Genomic DNA, 15637 nt, shown 5'->3' with positions numbered 1-15637 from the left:
CAAAAGAAATAGATTTTGTTTGCCCAACTAAGGAATCGTTATTATTGTAAACTTTATTTGTCAACGATTTAGAGTATTCTTCCATTGACTTGTCTTTGAATTTAAATTATTCAAAATACTATATATATTATTATTTTATTACATAATTAGAATAGAATCCATAAGCAGTTGACTATTGGATCCCATATTTTCCTCCGCCAAATCTCGCAAAAACCGCGCTCGACGCATGTGTTCTTCTTCTTCTTCTCCGCACTAAAACGCCACCGTTTTAAACAGTCTCACATCCATTTTAAAAACTGCTCGAAACTCTGCGAAGGAGTTTGGTAAGTGATGGATCTCAGAAGAGCAGGGAGCCGATCATCTAACAACATTGAATTAAGATCAACGCCGGCTTCTCCCGCTCACCGTAACCATCTCCGTGGTGTTGGTGTTGGTGGCTACTCCCCCGTTCATCGCAACCAGAACGTTGCCACCAAAGCCGCGGCTCAACGGTTAGCCAAAGTCATGGCCTTACAGCACAAATATGATGATGATGATGACGACGACGACGACGATGATGATGATGAATTCAAATTCGCTGCTCCTTCTTCTGCCATCAACGGTATCAGTAACGTACCGGCGGCTCCCTTCGCTAGCCGCAATCGTTCGCCGTCACCTGCGGTATGATAATTCGAGATCTTTGCTTCATTTGATGATCTTTAGATTGAGATTGAGCTTTGGATTCATTTTTTTGTTTTCGTTTCGTGGTTGAATTAGATAAGCAGATACCTCAACGAGCACAACGCTTCGGTGCGTTCTTCGTCGACGGGAAGGTCATCAACGTTTGGTAGATCCACAGCTCCGAATGCATCTCCGGTTTGGATGCCACCTAAGGCGTCGTTGAAACCTCCACTTGATCCTCATTTTAAGGACAGAGATACCAGGTGAAGACAAGACACTCACTTTGCTTGGTGGGACTTGCTTTGCTTGATTCATTAGATTTAACGTTTTTTTCAGATATTATGGCGATGTGCCGTTGGTTAATTCGAGAGATAAGGGTTATCGGCGGGAAGCTTCAGCTCTTCGTGATGAAGTATGTGCTCATTTCCAATTTTAAACTCTGGATTGAAGTTTTGATGTTTTTTTTTTTAATAAGTAAAGGAGATTTTGACTTGAGGCTGACTCTATGTTAATTGCAGGTGGAGATGCTACAAGAGGAGAATGAGAATGTATTGGACAAGGTTCGATTGTCTTTGTCGCTGGAAATTATTTTTTTCATTTTAAAGTGTTAAGCTATTATCTTTTTTTTTCATTTATAACAATTTATCTGGATTCCAGCTTCACTATGCGGAAGAAAAACGCCAGGCAGCGGAAGCCAGGGCTAGAGAGCTGGAAAAACAGGTCTTGATTTAGTTCTCATTACCATTTTAGCAACCTCCTCACATCTATTTCTTGACAATAGCTATTGAATACATATATGTAGTGTTTTTTGATTCACCACACATGTATGCAAATCCAATGTAGTTATACTCTGCTATCAGTACTATAACATATGATGACAAAAACATTTGAAGAAGCAGACAGTTTTAGAGGCCATTTACATGCATGCAAATGCAATGACTATGACAATTAGATTTCATGGAACCTTCTCTTAAATAGTTTTTTTTTTTCCTTGTTCCAACAGGTTGCCTTTCTTGGAGAAGGAGTGTCTCTGGAGGCCAAATTGATTAGTAGGTGGGTGACCCTGTGAAATCTTTTTCTTTATATTTATCTTTCTCTACTTAAGAATACAAGGCAGTAGTTATAAGGCTCATGATGAATTGTGTGTTTTTTTCCCTTCAGGAAGGAAGCGGCTTTGCGCCAAAGAGAGGTAAGTGTGTAGAGGAATAAAATGTCTTTTCTCTTTCTTTGGCCAAGCTCACACACATTATATTCTAGCAATTTATACTCAATGGCTGGCATAATGGTGTCTTTTACAGGCTGCTCTTAAGGCTGCTAACGAGAAAGAAGATGAGAAAAAGGAGGAACTTGTTTCCCTCCGTTCAAAAATTCAGGTAAAGTATTACAGTATACTCTTTGTCATAATATATGTGCTATTCTGACCGCATGATGAAATCATGCCTTTTATGTTCAGTTCATGAAGGATGAGGCTGTAAAAGCTGCAGAACGGCTACAAGAAGCAGAGTCAGAAGCAAATGATCTTCGTACAATGACTCAACGAACGGTTTTAACAGAAGACGAAATGGTAATGTTTTAAAAACCCCCAAAACTCTCATTACCATTCACATATAAAGATTTTTCTGATTGTATGGCAAAACAATCTATCATCTAGGAGGAAGTAGCCTTGAAGAGATGCTGGCTTGCCCGTTATTGGGGTTTGGCAGCTCAGCATGGTAAGTGATGCATCCATTTTTGTAGTTCGCCTTGTTAACAATGTGTTCTCATAATACACTTGCTCAGCTTTCTCTAATATAAGTCAAATTCTGTAGGCATTTGTGCTGATATAGCACCATCCAGGCATGAAAAATGGTCGGCTCTGGCTCCTCTTCCATTTGAGCTGGTCATATCTGCAGCACAAAGGGCCAAAGAGTTGTCTGGGGATCAAGGCTAGTCTAAATATTTGCTTTACTTTTACTAAAGAGTTCCCCTGATACTGTTGCTTGCTATCATCATTATTTACTGATCTTTGGAAATGACCAGGTGGGAGTGATGAGAGCAAAACTGAAAGATTTGTAAGTGAGCTAACTGGAGAAGGCAATATCGAAAGTATGCTTTCAGTTGAGATGGGTTTGAGAGAGCTAGCATCCTTAAAGGTAAATCTACCCTTTGTTTCCAAATTTATGTTTGTTCCTCCCAAGTACTAATTGAAATTTTAGGTTGAGGATGCTGTTATGCTTGCAGTCTCCCAGAATAGAACACCGAGTTTTGTCCGTCAAGGTATGTATATATTTTGCAACCTTATCATCAACTAGTACACAGTGACAAAATATATAGTTCATCAACTAGTACACAATGACAAAATATATAGTTTTAACGATCCATAGTGTCATTCTTGTCTTCTGCTGAGGTACTCTTCAACTTAAAAGTTGTTTGTTTTCTCTCATCTTTACAGAATCCAAAGGGAATAGAGAACTCAGATTTGTAGAAGCATATGGTAAGAAAAAGTTTCCATCATCTTTTAAGATACAATGGTCTTATGGGTTGGTTTAAGGTTTTATCATCCTCCTTAAAAACATTCATTGGTTTTGTTGCCAGTTTGACACACTGCATCTTGATAATGATGTTCATCAGTGACTAATTTAAAAAATAGAACAACTCGAGAAACACTTGCTTGGTTCTTTATCTAATAGTTTTTTTTTGGCCTTTAGCCTAGAGCATAATATCATCATATTGCATAATCATGGACTTCGTAACATGTTATCACATTTGTCAAATGCAGAACTAAAAGAAGAGGAACAAGAAGATGTTGTCTTTAAGCAGGTACTTTCTTCACTCACGGCCATGATTCATGACTACATGTTCTCTTTTCTAGGAAGAGAGGTTCAAACACCAAGATAGCTATATAAATGTATCAGAGTCATCTATGGATATAAATGCAGGCATGGCTGTTGTACTTCTGGGCTAGAGCCAAGTTGCTCGGTGTAGAAGAAGACATCGCTGATGAACGTCTCCAGTTTTGGATTAGCTGTAGCGAAGGAGAATCTACTACCTCTCACGATGCCGTAGACGGTAATAAAAGCTTCTCCTAATTCTGATCCTTATTTATATCACGCACTAAACGCTAAACTGTTGGTTCTATTATACAGTGGAGAGAGGTATGTTAGAGCTAAGGAAACTAGGAATAGAGCAACAACTATGGGAAGCTTGTCGCAAAGAAACCGAACACCTTCCTCCATCTTCTTCTCCTACCTCTACTCTCGCAAACCTCGACACTTAAGTTTATAGATTATCATAAATTGTGTGGGAGAAAGAAACATAACATTATTGTAACATCTTTCTCTGAAACAAAACAACAACAAAAGAAGAAGAAAGCTAAAAGTCTAACCATTTCTGAAAATAAACACACGTTGTCGGAGAGATAACACCATCAGGTGTACAAAGCCCTATATGAGGACAAGCCCCACAAGGCACCAAAGCAAAAGCTCCATCCCTCGCTTCCCCACCACCGGACTTCTTCCCAGTCAGCTTATAGCAAATCTCTCCAATCCTCGTAGCCGAAAAGTCAGTAAGCCCATTGCTCTTCACCTCCATGACAACATTATCCAAAACCAAGTTCTTGAGTATCTCCCTAGTCTGCTCTCTGCTCAGCTTATCCCCATCACTACTAGCCTTTTCGAAATACGAATAGATAACATCGAGAGTCACGACCTTGCTCTTCAACCTCTCGAGTATCCTGACGCAAATCTCCTTGAGGCCTTCGATTTTGGAGACGTCGAGGGCCCCGTCGATGTACCAGTCCCCGCCCGTGAGCTCCTTGCAAGGCTGGAACTCAACGGCGAGGAAGTGTTTGATGCCTTTGTTGTTCATGTTGGGGACTTCTTTGATGAGGCTGCTCTTCTTGAGAGAAGCGACGGCTCGAGTGATGAGAGTTGGTTGGATCTTTGTCGCTGTTCTCATCTCGTATGTGGTTGCTCCCATGCCTTGCTTGGATCGGATCAGGCCTAGGATGTTCTTCTCGTCTTCGTTGATACCACTGGATGATGATTTCGGCTCTGGACGCTTTCGTTTACTCATCTTCCTTAAATCACATTGAGGAAAAAATAAAAACACAAACTTTATCAGACTAATGTCTCAATTCAACACAGGGGATTTGAATTGTGAAATGATTTGATGAAGATCAGATTCAATTTACCTCGCGGTTCGCAAAGACGAAGGCTTTTAAGTGAGAGGAGCTCAGAGAACGGAGAAGCCGACAGTGGTTGGAAGACAAATGTTGATCTTGTAAGAAGAACCAACCCTAGGTTTTGCAATAAATAAGTTCACTGATATTTTCGAATTAAACACTGATCTTTAGCTTAATTAAAATAAGTACAAATGGTGTTTAATTACATTGGGGTAAATTGGAGATAACAAAAAAAGAAGAGCTTTAATAATAATTAAAGAAAAGATGAGGGTCTTTCGTGAAATTTTAAATTTTAAAATAATCCGATCGTCTTTCTTCCTCGGGGAAGCTTATACCTTGCGACTTCCGGCAAAGCTGACATTTTGAAGAAAAGGACATTTTGACAAATTAAAAAAAAAAAGGAAGCTTTTTTTCCAATGGCGGAAGCTGAGAAGAAGCGAGATCAAACATTTCCTCAGGTACAAAAAAATCCTTACTTTACCCCCCAAATTTAGTAATCTATCATCACCTTTTGCAACTCATCATTACACCCACATTCAATCAGATTTTGAATTCTCCTTTTTTTGCTCTGATTATTGAGATCTGATATGATGATGGTGGTGGTCTCACAGGAGAAGGACGAGGAGAAAGATCTCGACCTTGGCCACTGCGACGAGCACGAGTCTCCTCTTCCTCTCACCGTCACTTCTCGTGTAACACTTTACCCTCATCTTGATTCAAATAAGCGCTTATTAACATTAGCTTTTAATTAATTAATCTAAGGTTAGGGGACTTTTTTTTTTTTTTTGGTTGCAGGTACTGTACATGTTAGGAGACATAGCAGCTGGTCCAGCTTATCGGTTTACCCAATGGTTGGACTTAGTTCGTAAACGTAGTGCTACTTACGGTTCCTCTGGCTTCCCTCACCGCCTTCACCGCATCGATGATATGGTTTCAAGGTTTTGTCTTCTTTTTTTTTAATTTGATTCCTTTCTATTTTTGTTCTTTTATCTAATTTGGGTTAGTTAACGGTAAGTGTTATACAGTGCAGGAGAGAGGAATGCTGATCCAAAAAGCCCACCAAGTAAGGAGACTTCTGAGATTAGTCTGTGGGAAAGGCTTGGCAAAGCTTCTATTGTTGATATCGACTCCATCTCTTTCTCGTGGAGCATTTTGTCTTCGCTTCACCACACTGAACATAGTAGTAGCACTGACCATTCTGAAGAGGACCAGAGTAAACCTCTCGAGGTATATGTATATAGCATTAGTATGGTCTTTTGATTCTTAGCTTCCATCAACCACATCACTGTTTGTTTGTTTGTTTACTGGTTTTACTCACAGGTTACTGTGAATTCTGGGGGAGTTGTTTTCTTCGCCCTGTTCAGTCATCCCAGCTCTGAAGATGCTTCTCGAAAGGAAGAAGCAGCAGCTGTTATTAAATTTGCGTCATCGAGGATGGCCACGCAATCAGAACGTCTTGGTTATGAGTTTGCCAAGTGGCTAGGTGTGCAGATTCCGCAGGTGCTTCTTTTCTTTTTTTGCTGCTTACTTCAGAAACGGTAGTAATGGTGCGCTCATTCCACTCTAACTTTCGTTATCTTTACCATCATGAGACAGGCTAGAGTAATTCATAGCTGTAATCCTGAGTGGACGCTGATCAAAGAAGCAACTGAGAAAGCACAAGCTAAAGCGAACTCAGAGGGAGACGAGGTTGGTGAGGTGACTTGTTCAGAACTTCTGGAAGCCCTTGAGCTCAGTCGCTGTCTTCTCCTTATGAGGTTAAACATTCATCTTTATAACTTTCTCTATCTCGGACCACCAACTTCAGTTACCGAGTTAATATCAAGAGATTATAAATTTTTTTAACATACCATTTTAGTATATAGTATTGTTTTAAGGGAAAATTTTCTAAATTTAAATGTCATTAGATAAAATAACAAATATGAAATATGTAAAGATAAATTATGATGTGGAGTCGTTTTATTGGGCAGAAGTATATGTAGTCTGGCCTAAAAAGACAAATTGTTGAACAGAAAATTTAATCTGAGTAATTAGTTGGTGAAAATAGTTGACCAGACATTTGTCTTTTCCTAATTGTTACCCCAACACATTCAAATGTTCAGTTTTGTTGATATGTGATGTTTATGTAACATTCCCTCTTTCTAAGCACACTGCAATTCTCAAATTGGTTATTGGCAGCTATGTCCATGGATGTCCACTCCTAGAGAGCATGAGCAGTTTCGAAACAGAAGAAAAAGCAGAGAGAGCTGCTTCAGCGTTAGGGAGAATCTTGCTGTTAGATCTCGTGATAAGAAACGAAGACAGACTACCCTGCCGTCAGCTGAGATGGCGTGGCAACCCTGCAAACCTCTTACTAACCGACAGAATCATGTCATCAACCAAACCTCTAGAGTGCTCATTCGAAGAAGCTTTTGATTCCGCCATCAAACGGTACCATCCAAGAGACTACAGATCAATCCAAAGGGAGAGGAGAGCTTCCTCTGTTGACAGCAGATCAAGACTGAGTGTTAGCGATCACCGTTTGGTCTCGCAGTCCTCTGACTTCTCTGATATAACAGAATCTCCAAGATCTTATGACACCGAGTTCATGAGTCCGATGTCTGATACCTCCATGGCTCCTGAGTTCCACATTGTTACTATAGACTCAGGCGTTCCGCGGCGTCCTCCCGCTGGCAAACGAGCAAGCGACCAAGAGATCTATCCGAGACTAGTCAAGCTGCTTATCAATAGCAGCCAGTACTCTTCGAATCTGTTGTACGAAATAACAGAAGGAGGTTTAGGCCATCTACAGGCGAAAGAACGTGAAGAAACACCTGCTGCAGTGACGCCAGTTGTGCGCGAGTTTAGAAACGGTTTTCGCGCTGGTCTCAGGGACTTGCACGAGTTCCACATCTTCCTCGTCACCCTTCATCAGAAGCTAGATGGTTTGCTGCGTGCTTTTTTCAGTATGATGGACAAAACAATGTGTGCTGATTTTGATAGAGATGACTTTGCTGTTCCTGTGTCGCCATTGCAAGGTTTTGGACATGAGGTGAATCATCATTATCCATCTCCTTCGAAAGAGAGGGTGCCTAGTGATAACAGCTTTGACCATAGTGAGTCGGATATGCACAGATCAGTAGCTCCTAGGACTCCAGGTTCTGAAAACAAGGAAGGGGGAGATGCCACTTCGCCTAAGTCAAGAGAAAGCTGGCATGGAAGATACAGTAGAGGTGGAGAGTCTCTTAGTAGTCAGCGTTTGGCAGCAAAGCTCCGTGACTTCCATAAATTTGCAAAGGTTTGTTGCTTCAGGATTTTGATCATTATGGTCTAATACATAAGACTAGGCATGCGGGTTCAGAATTCGGATAGTTCGGTTCGACCAAAATCTCACCGAATTGAACTGGAAAAAAATGGTTTGGTATTCGGCTGGTTTGGTTAGTTTGCTTAATTTGGTTCGAAATTTGGTTAACAAAAAATTGAGAAACTGTACAAGCTGATTACCAAACCGAAAACCGAAGTTTTTTTTTATAAACCTGCCTAATTGAACCGAACTAACTGAACAAAAATTTTGGTTCAGTTCGGCGAGTTTGGTTCGGTTCAGCAGGCCTACAGAAGCCAATTTCAGCTTCCTTCATATTGATTCTTTACATGGTGCGTCCACAGATTGATGCGGAGTCTAATAAAGAACTAGACCAGTGGAATGAAACACTGCGGAATGAAGTTATGAAACTCTGTCAAGAGAACGGTTTCAACACTGGTTTCTTTGAGGGGAGTGATAATAACAGTTGCATTGATGCTTACGAGCTTAAGGTAATTATTATTAGTTTCTTCGTTTTCCTTTCACCTGCTCTCATAAATACTCTTCTCTCTTCCTTACATTCTCCATGATAACAGGTTAGACTTGAGCACATTCTTGAGAGGATATCACTGATTACCAAAGCTGCTAATACAGAGAAACCATCAATGATACAAGATAATCTTTTCATCGGTGGAGGATTGGCTGCAAGGTCCGTTTACACTCTTCAGCATTTGGGTATAACTCATATTCTATGCTTGTGCGCAAATGAAATAGGACAATCAGATACTCAGTACCCGGATCTCTTCAAGTACAAAAACTTCTCAGTAAGTAAAACCGTTCTTGATTAAATATCATTTGTCACCAAAATGCATCTATAAAGTGGAGAGAGTTCTCTTCTTGTGTCTTCTGTTTGACCAGATAACTGACGATGAAGACTCAAAGATTGAAGGTATCTTCCAAGAAGCTCTTGATTTTATCAACCAAGGGGAAGAAACAGGAGGAAAGATTTTAGTTCACTGCTTTGAAGGTCGGAGTAGAAGCGCAACCGTGGTGCTTGCGTACCTAATGCTCAGAAAGTAAGTTCTTGAGGGCAGTTAAAAGTTTGTTGTAAAAGAGATTCAAGAACTGAAAATAATAGTACTTCTCATTCAGGAACCTGACGCTTTTAGAAGCGTGGAGCAAACTAAGAAAAGTTCATAGACGAGCTCAACCGAACGACGGGTTTGCCAGAATCTTAGTGAACATTGACAAGAAATGTCACGGGAAGGTGTCGATGGAGTGGAGACAGAGGAAACCGACGATGAAAGTGTGTCCGGTTTGTGGTAAGAACGCAGGTCTAAGCAGCAGCTCATTGAAACTGCATCTCCAGAAATCTCACAAGAAACTGTCTTCGGGAAGTGTGGACAGTGCGATGAACATGGAGATACAAAAGGCTTTGGAGGCACTTCAGCTCAGCAGTGGTCGTGGCTCGAGTGTTAGCTCCAGTTCTTTTCAGTCCCTTACTGGTTAAGAGAGTTCGGTTTTAGTATCTGTCAACGGTTTGTCGCAGTTTCCTTTTCCTGCAAGGATCTTTTTGACTTGGTATACAACAACCAAATAAAACCTGTTTGATTGGGACAGGATCTTTCTGTATTTAACATTTGGAGTAACCAAAACACTTTTTTATATGAATGTTATGATTGTATTATAAGACTATCTTCTTAGATCTACAGTATTTTATTTGATCATCAACATGTACTATATAGATATGAACTCTGGTTATTTTTTTCTACTCACTAGTATCACCCAAGGGGTAGAGACACTGACACACAGTAGTTGATTTCTTCTAGAGATACCAAAGACACAGTAATCGAATGTAGCAATTTCAGATGAAGAAAGTAGTACGTAGGTTTCTATTACATTCCAAGTCTCAGACAAAAGGGATCAACAAACAAAACATATTCTGAAATACAGAAACCAAACAAAAGAAGACTCTCCATAACTTCGAAACGATTACATTCCAGTGAATGCCTTCTTCGCAAAGGCAGATGCGCCGGCTGGGATCACCTTCAGCACATTGAACCTCACCGTCTTTGACAAAGGCCTGCGATATAATCCAAAAAATAAAATCAGTGGTGTTTTCCTGCGTTGCCTACATCATATGAAAAGCATACAGGCATTGTTTTTCTACAAGAAAAGAAAAGAAAAAAAAAAAAAAAGTACCTGCATTGGCCAATGATGACATGGTCACCTTCTTTAACACGGAAGCAGGGTGAGACATGGGCAGGGATGTTGGAATGCCTCTTCTCGTATCTGAACACGATTTAAAAGGAGATGAGGTTTTTAAAACATAAATGTTTAAAAAAAAAAAAAAACAGAAATCGTCTGGGCTGAATCAAGAACAATGAAGATTCAAGATAATCGTAGTAAGAGTTACCTTTGATACTTCTTGACGAAGTGGAGATAGTTCCGGCGAACAATGATTGTTCTCTGCATCTTAGCACTGTGGCAAGTACCAGCTAAGATACGTCCTCTCACAGAGACAGTTCCAGTGAATGGACATTTCTTGTCAATGTAATGTCCTGAAAAAAAAAACAAGACAGGACACGATTACAAAAACATGTCTCAAATCTCTCATCAACGATATTCAGCTACGTGTGGTTTTCCTGCGTTGCCCACACACTATAAAAAGAAAACAGGCATTTTTTTTTTACAAAAAAAAAAAAAAAAAAAAAAAAAAAAAGTACCTGCATTGGCCAATGATGACATGGTCACCTTCTTTAACACGGAAGCAGGGTGAGACATGGGCAGGGATGTTGGAATGCCTCTTCTCGTATCTGAACACGATTTAAAAGGAGATGAGGTTTTTAAAACATAAATGTTTAAAAAAAAAAAAAAACAGAAATCGTCTGGGCTGAATCAAGAACAATGAAGATTCAAGATAATCGTAGTAAGAGTTACCTTTGATACTTCTTGACGAAGTGGAGATAGTTCCGGCGAACAATGATTGTTCTCTGCATCTTAGCACTGTGGCAAGTACCAGCTAAGATACGTCCTCTCACAGAGACAGTTCCAGTGAATGGACATTTCTTGTCAATGTAATGTCCTGAAAAAAAAAACAAGACAGGACACGATTACAAAAACATGTCTCAAATCTCTCATCAACGATATTCAGCTCAACACTAACCAAGAAAGTCACCTATTATCAGTTATCATAGATCAGCTCTAAAGATTATTATACTTGGAAACTCCATTGTTAATCGCCTGATTAGTTCTAAAACATAAAAATTGGAAAGAAAGTCGAACAAACCATCAATGGCGTCGCGGGGAGTCTTGAAACCCAAACCAATGTTCTTCCAGAAACGGTTTCCACCTTTTCCAGGCCTCTTTCCTTTCCCTGATTTCTTCGAGCTTAGGAAAACCTTTGGCTGCTTTAGAAATGCCTTCTCCGTCTGCAACGATAGAGAGAAGATGATTAGAGTTCATATAGAGTGTGTAGAAACGAAGATAAGGAAAGACATAAACGTAGAGGGCACGCGAAATCGAACCTGTTCCGCCATGGCTACTGGTTGCTGCTGCTGCTCTCCGCTGATGGATTGAGGCGAAATGAGATGTAAAAGAGATGCAGTGAAGCTCCGGACAAAACCCTAATTTTATTTGGGCCTTCTATTTAATGGGCCGTCAGTAGTTTATTTGACTTAAGCCCATATATATTTGGGCTAGAAACTAGAGCACGTTACATTTTGCAAAACTGTATATCATTATTGCACGGTACAAATTCAAAGGAAAAGCCTTTCAGATGAAAGCTGTAGAAATACAAACGCACTCCAAATCAATATATTATATAAGTAACGTTTCCCATACATGACTTCCTATGTTGCAATATTAAACCCCAACATTTAAGCAAACTACAAACGTATAAATGAAACCCTTTCTTTGGTTTGTTTTCCACATTAAATAATACAATGCAAATAAAAAACATTACAGTAACACCAGATGCAGCTTCACATCTTCACAAATGATATATCACATGCATCCAAATAGCTTTTTGGGAGCAGTTCCAGTAGCACGGTACTTGGCGGCTAATTCCTCGGCTTTGAGAACCTCTTCTCCGCGTCTAGCTTCGATCATGGCCCTCTTCTCTTCTGCCTGTTTATGGATTTGAGCTATTTTGTTCTTCATTAGCTCCACATTCTCTGCCTTCTTCTTCTCCAATTGTTCCTGTTGCAATTTGGGGCCAATTCAGAATGAAATCTTGATTTTAAAATAAATTATAACTAAATCATACCTCCATTTTCTTGAGCTCAGCTTCAACAGCTGCTTTCTTGTTGTTCTCCCATGACCCAATTGAAGAAAGTTTCTTCTCAGCTCTGTTTCAAACATTGTTTTCATCTCTCACAACTAAATTCTCAAGACCTTAATGATAATATTTCCGGTTCAATTGCAAGAATATAACGATTTTCTTTTCTAAGAATATAACGATTGTTAGACATATTATGTGTAAATGTTAAACAAATCAATAAAAGTTTTAAGAGATTACTTGTTCTCCACTTTGCACTTCTCAGCCTCTTCCCAAGCTTTGATAAGTGACATCCTCTTCTCTGTCTCAACTCTAGCCAGGACAGCATCTTCATTCCCCAAATATTTTAAACAAGTACAATAATTTGTCAGAGTTGTAGTTAATTAACACACACGCGTCCATATAAAACCTTTAAACCAACTGTCTGATTTCATTTACAACCGTGATTAAAAACGAAACACCTAATTAAGTACTTTACAGGTTGATTTACATACATGGCTATGATTAGGCCATATTAGTAGTAAACCATGAATCTATTTCGTTTAGTTACCTCGATTAACTGAGCCTTCTTTCTTTTCTTCCCCTGCTTCTTCTGCCAAACAAGTAATAAAATGATTGTTCATAAAATAGTCCTCACCAATTGAAACTAACAATTATTAAAGAACAATAATCTTTGACTTATCATTGTCCCAGAATAATAATTGACATAAATACAAAAATTCTAATATTTTTGTGTTGTTATTTCCTTCTAAGTAAAAAGTTACAAAATCTTGTCCTTAGTTTGTGAAATAAATAAAAACGTTTGAAACTTTGTCAGTAATAATCTTTAAGGTGACTGTGATCATAAAATATTTAGGAAACATATCTTCTAGCAGAAGTTTTTTTTTCATTTCCTTCAGCCAAACTTGGGTAATAATTTGTATATTGAAGAAGAAAATAGTAATTACTTGCAACGATGGGAACAAGAGCCTTGGAGTCCTCTAGCTTCTCCTCCACCGGCGCAGGAGATGGAAGAACTGGTGGTGGAGCCACAGGCTTCTCCTGTGGAGCAACATCCACCGCATCAAGGGGTTTATCCACCGGAGCTGGCGCTGTTGGAGTTGGTTCAGGTACGGTTGTAACGTTCTCCGTCACCTTCTTAGATTCCTCTTCGGCCATGTCGTATATGACGTCAGGTATAACAACTAAAGATTACAAGAGAACAAAAAAATATCTGAAGAGAATCAAGAATGATCCAGAAGTTGGGATATTTAAGAGAGAGAATGAGAGGAGAGAGCGAAAAAACTGAGCTGGAATTGTTTGGTAGTGATGTTCTGTTCCTCGTTGTCATAAAATGACTTGCCTTCTTTCTTATTTTATTTGTTTTTTTTTTTTTGAAACTGTTTTTCTATTAAAATATTATTTGTTTTTTTCTTCTAAAGTTAGTATATCATTGATTCATTGATGCACGAACATTAATCTTAAGACCATACAAACGTTAGACCGGAATTAGAGATAGTAGATACGGTTCGCTACTCCGAACCGGGTCATATTCGATGTAAAATTGCAATATTAGATAAAAATGTTAACCTTGTTTTTGGTTTTCTTTTGGTTTATTGTAAGTTTCATACATAAACTTCACAGGAGAGTAACGAATTCACCAACTCCCATGACGTCATATATATGATGTTAATAAAAGGTTAGAGAAATACTGAAGATATTTACGCTACGTTACTTATATTGTAGCCCCAAAAATGGACTCTATAACTTGTAACATTTCTTTACGCGAATCTTGTTTTTTTATCGAAACCGTAAAGGTTTAATCGTTGATGTCAAATTGTGAAGTTAATGAATGCATTTTGATCATAATATATGCTAAATTCAGAAAATCATTAATATTGATGATTCTGTGACGGCATAAAGGTAACTAAACAATTGCTATTGCTATTTACAGCAAAAACAAGTACGTACTAATTGCTGTTCTTTAATTCCTTATAACGGAAATATAAGATCTGTTGTAGTAATTTTGCAGTTGATGTACATATCTACGTGAGAATTATAGGATTGCGCACGGTTCATGGGCAAAGTCTAATGAAACATTTGCTTTAGGTCCCCAAACTTTTTGAAAAATTTTATATGTAAATCGGTTCTCAAATCTATAAAAAAAATTTTAAACTCCCAAATTTTTTTAATTTTTACTAAATGATCTAGAATCCCCAAATTCTCAGGACCGGCCCGGAATTGCGTCACCTGCCCGGGATTGCGTCACCTGTTTAAATCTTGTATCTGTAAAATAATCTTGTATCGTCAAAACTATAATTTATTTTCTGCGGAAATGACTAATTGTTTAATTAAAGGTTTGAGACAATAAATTGATTATGTAGTTACGTGTTACCTACGTGATCGTGGTGGTTGGCTACCAAGTCACTCAACATTGTTGTTTCTAATTCTATAAAAAATATTTTTGATTTGACAGGTACTATTTTCATTATTATTTTCTTGTAAAGAAGTTCATATATTTCCTCATCTTTATCTTATCTTTTATTCCACACATAAAAAGGAAATATACAACTATTTATCTGCATGCCAATGGACCCTGGACGGCTATACGGTCGAGGGAGCTGCAATGGCTCGACCTAATCCGACCGCCTAGTCTATGGGATGCTAAGACAAATTTTACAAACCTTTGGGGGCCGCCCAAACCGCAAAAGCTATTTGCACCCGATTATAGAACCACAAACTGTTTAACAAAAAGTCCTTCTCTTATTAATCAATCAAAGCTTTAGCAATACAACTCAAATCTAAAGCTTAATCACTCACACAATCCGTAAGTATTACAACATCATAAGCATCAATATATATATATAGGACTAGATAACTCCTAATCTTATTAGTAACAATACTTTCCATATTCCTAATCCTTTAAAGATAACCATAACAAATAGAATTAGGATAGCTTGTGTTTCAACCTAACTTCAAGCTTAAACCAACATTCTCCCGCTTAAGCTTGACTTCATCTTCACACACGTCTATAACTCCAATGAGTTCTCTCATTTCTTTAAAACGAATTCGACTAAGAGCTTCCGTAAGTATATCAGCTCGCTGTTCATTCCCCGGTACATGCTCTACTTCAACTTGACCATTCTCAACACATTCTCGTATAAAGTGAAACCTTCTATGAATGTGTTTGCTTCTACCATGGAACACCGGATTCTTCGTAAGTGCAGAAGCTGATTTGTTGTCAACTTGAACGACTACCTTCTTGCATTCATCACCA

General features: G+C 38.7%; 5 protein-coding genes across 6 annotated transcripts; 2 read left to right on the top strand and 3 right to left on the bottom strand.

Moving 5' to 3' along the window:
- Nucleotides 1-237: 237 nt before the first annotated feature.
- On the top strand, nucleotides 238-4011 carry LOC106301468 (coiled-coil domain-containing protein SCD2). The gene is made up of 17 exons (XM_013737868.1): nucleotides 238-660; nucleotides 757-923; nucleotides 997-1072; nucleotides 1179-1220; nucleotides 1318-1380; nucleotides 1664-1713; nucleotides 1822-1849; nucleotides 1959-2033; nucleotides 2114-2224; nucleotides 2312-2372; nucleotides 2469-2585; nucleotides 2680-2792; nucleotides 2856-2916; nucleotides 3092-3133; nucleotides 3419-3459; nucleotides 3579-3708; nucleotides 3786-4011. The coding sequence occupies exons 1-17, from the start codon at nucleotides 331-333 to the stop codon at nucleotides 3914-3916; spliced, it is 1638 nt and encodes a 545-aa protein (XP_013593322.1). The 5' UTR covers nucleotides 238-330; the 3' UTR covers nucleotides 3917-4011.
- On the bottom strand, nucleotides 3908-4942 carry LOC106301469 (DNA-directed RNA polymerase III subunit rpc6-like). Of its 2 annotated transcripts, none has more exons than XM_013737870.1 (2): nucleotides 4832-4942; nucleotides 3908-4717 (listed from the first exon to the last, which is right to left on the bottom strand). In XM_013737870.1, the coding sequence occupies exon 2, from the start codon at nucleotides 4711-4713 to the stop codon at nucleotides 4012-4014; it is 702 nt and encodes a 233-aa protein (XP_013593324.1). In that variant the 5' UTR covers nucleotides 4714-4717; nucleotides 4832-4942; the 3' UTR covers nucleotides 3908-4011. The 2 variants fall into 2 exon arrangements, with proteins under 2 accessions (XP_013593324.1, XP_013593325.1); XM_013737871.1 differs by having other exon boundaries at nucleotides 3908-4713; nucleotides 4832-4924.
- A 218-nt stretch (nucleotides 4943-5160) lies between these two features.
- Nucleotides 5161-9797, top strand: LOC106305960 (dual specificity protein phosphatase PHS1). Its single transcript, XM_013742396.1, has 11 exons — nucleotides 5161-5280; nucleotides 5434-5514; nucleotides 5618-5760; nucleotides 5848-6049; nucleotides 6143-6322; nucleotides 6419-6579; nucleotides 7001-8099; nucleotides 8468-8614; nucleotides 8699-8926; nucleotides 9021-9178; nucleotides 9255-9797. The coding sequence occupies exons 1-11, from the start codon at nucleotides 5239-5241 to the stop codon at nucleotides 9610-9612; spliced, it is 2799 nt and encodes a 932-aa protein (XP_013597850.1). The 5' UTR covers nucleotides 5161-5238; the 3' UTR covers nucleotides 9613-9797.
- Nucleotides 9798-9917: 120 nt separating this feature from the next.
- On the bottom strand, nucleotides 9918-11728 carry LOC106305962 (40S ribosomal protein S11-3-like). The gene is made up of 5 exons (XM_013742399.1): nucleotides 11630-11728; nucleotides 11392-11533; nucleotides 11043-11187; nucleotides 10829-10918; nucleotides 9918-10185 (listed from the first exon to the last, which is right to left on the bottom strand). The coding sequence occupies exons 1-5, from the start codon at nucleotides 11639-11641 to the stop codon at nucleotides 10095-10097; spliced, it is 480 nt and encodes a 159-aa protein (XP_013597853.1). The 5' UTR covers nucleotides 11642-11728; the 3' UTR covers nucleotides 9918-10094.
- Nucleotides 11729-11894: 166 nt separating this feature from the next.
- LOC106305961 (remorin-like) lies at nucleotides 11895-13698 on the bottom strand. The gene is made up of 5 exons (XM_013742398.1): nucleotides 13329-13698; nucleotides 12932-12973; nucleotides 12622-12709; nucleotides 12370-12451; nucleotides 11895-12302 (listed from the first exon to the last, which is right to left on the bottom strand). Exons 1-5 carry the CDS (start codon nucleotides 13537-13539, stop codon nucleotides 12108-12110), a joined length of 618 nt encoding a protein of 205 aa, XP_013597852.1. The 5' UTR covers nucleotides 13540-13698; the 3' UTR covers nucleotides 11895-12107.
- Nucleotides 13699-15637: the final 1939 nt, after the last annotated feature.

Source organism: Brassica oleracea, chromosome C7, assembly GCF_000695525.1.
Source record: "Brassica oleracea var. oleracea cultivar TO1000 chromosome C7, BOL, whole genome shotgun sequence".
NCBI classification, from domain to species: Eukaryota; Viridiplantae; Streptophyta; class Magnoliopsida; order Brassicales; family Brassicaceae; genus Brassica; species Brassica oleracea.
The sequence above is the reverse complement of the archived record's forward strand: the minus strand, read 5'-3'. Positions and strand labels throughout refer to the sequence as shown.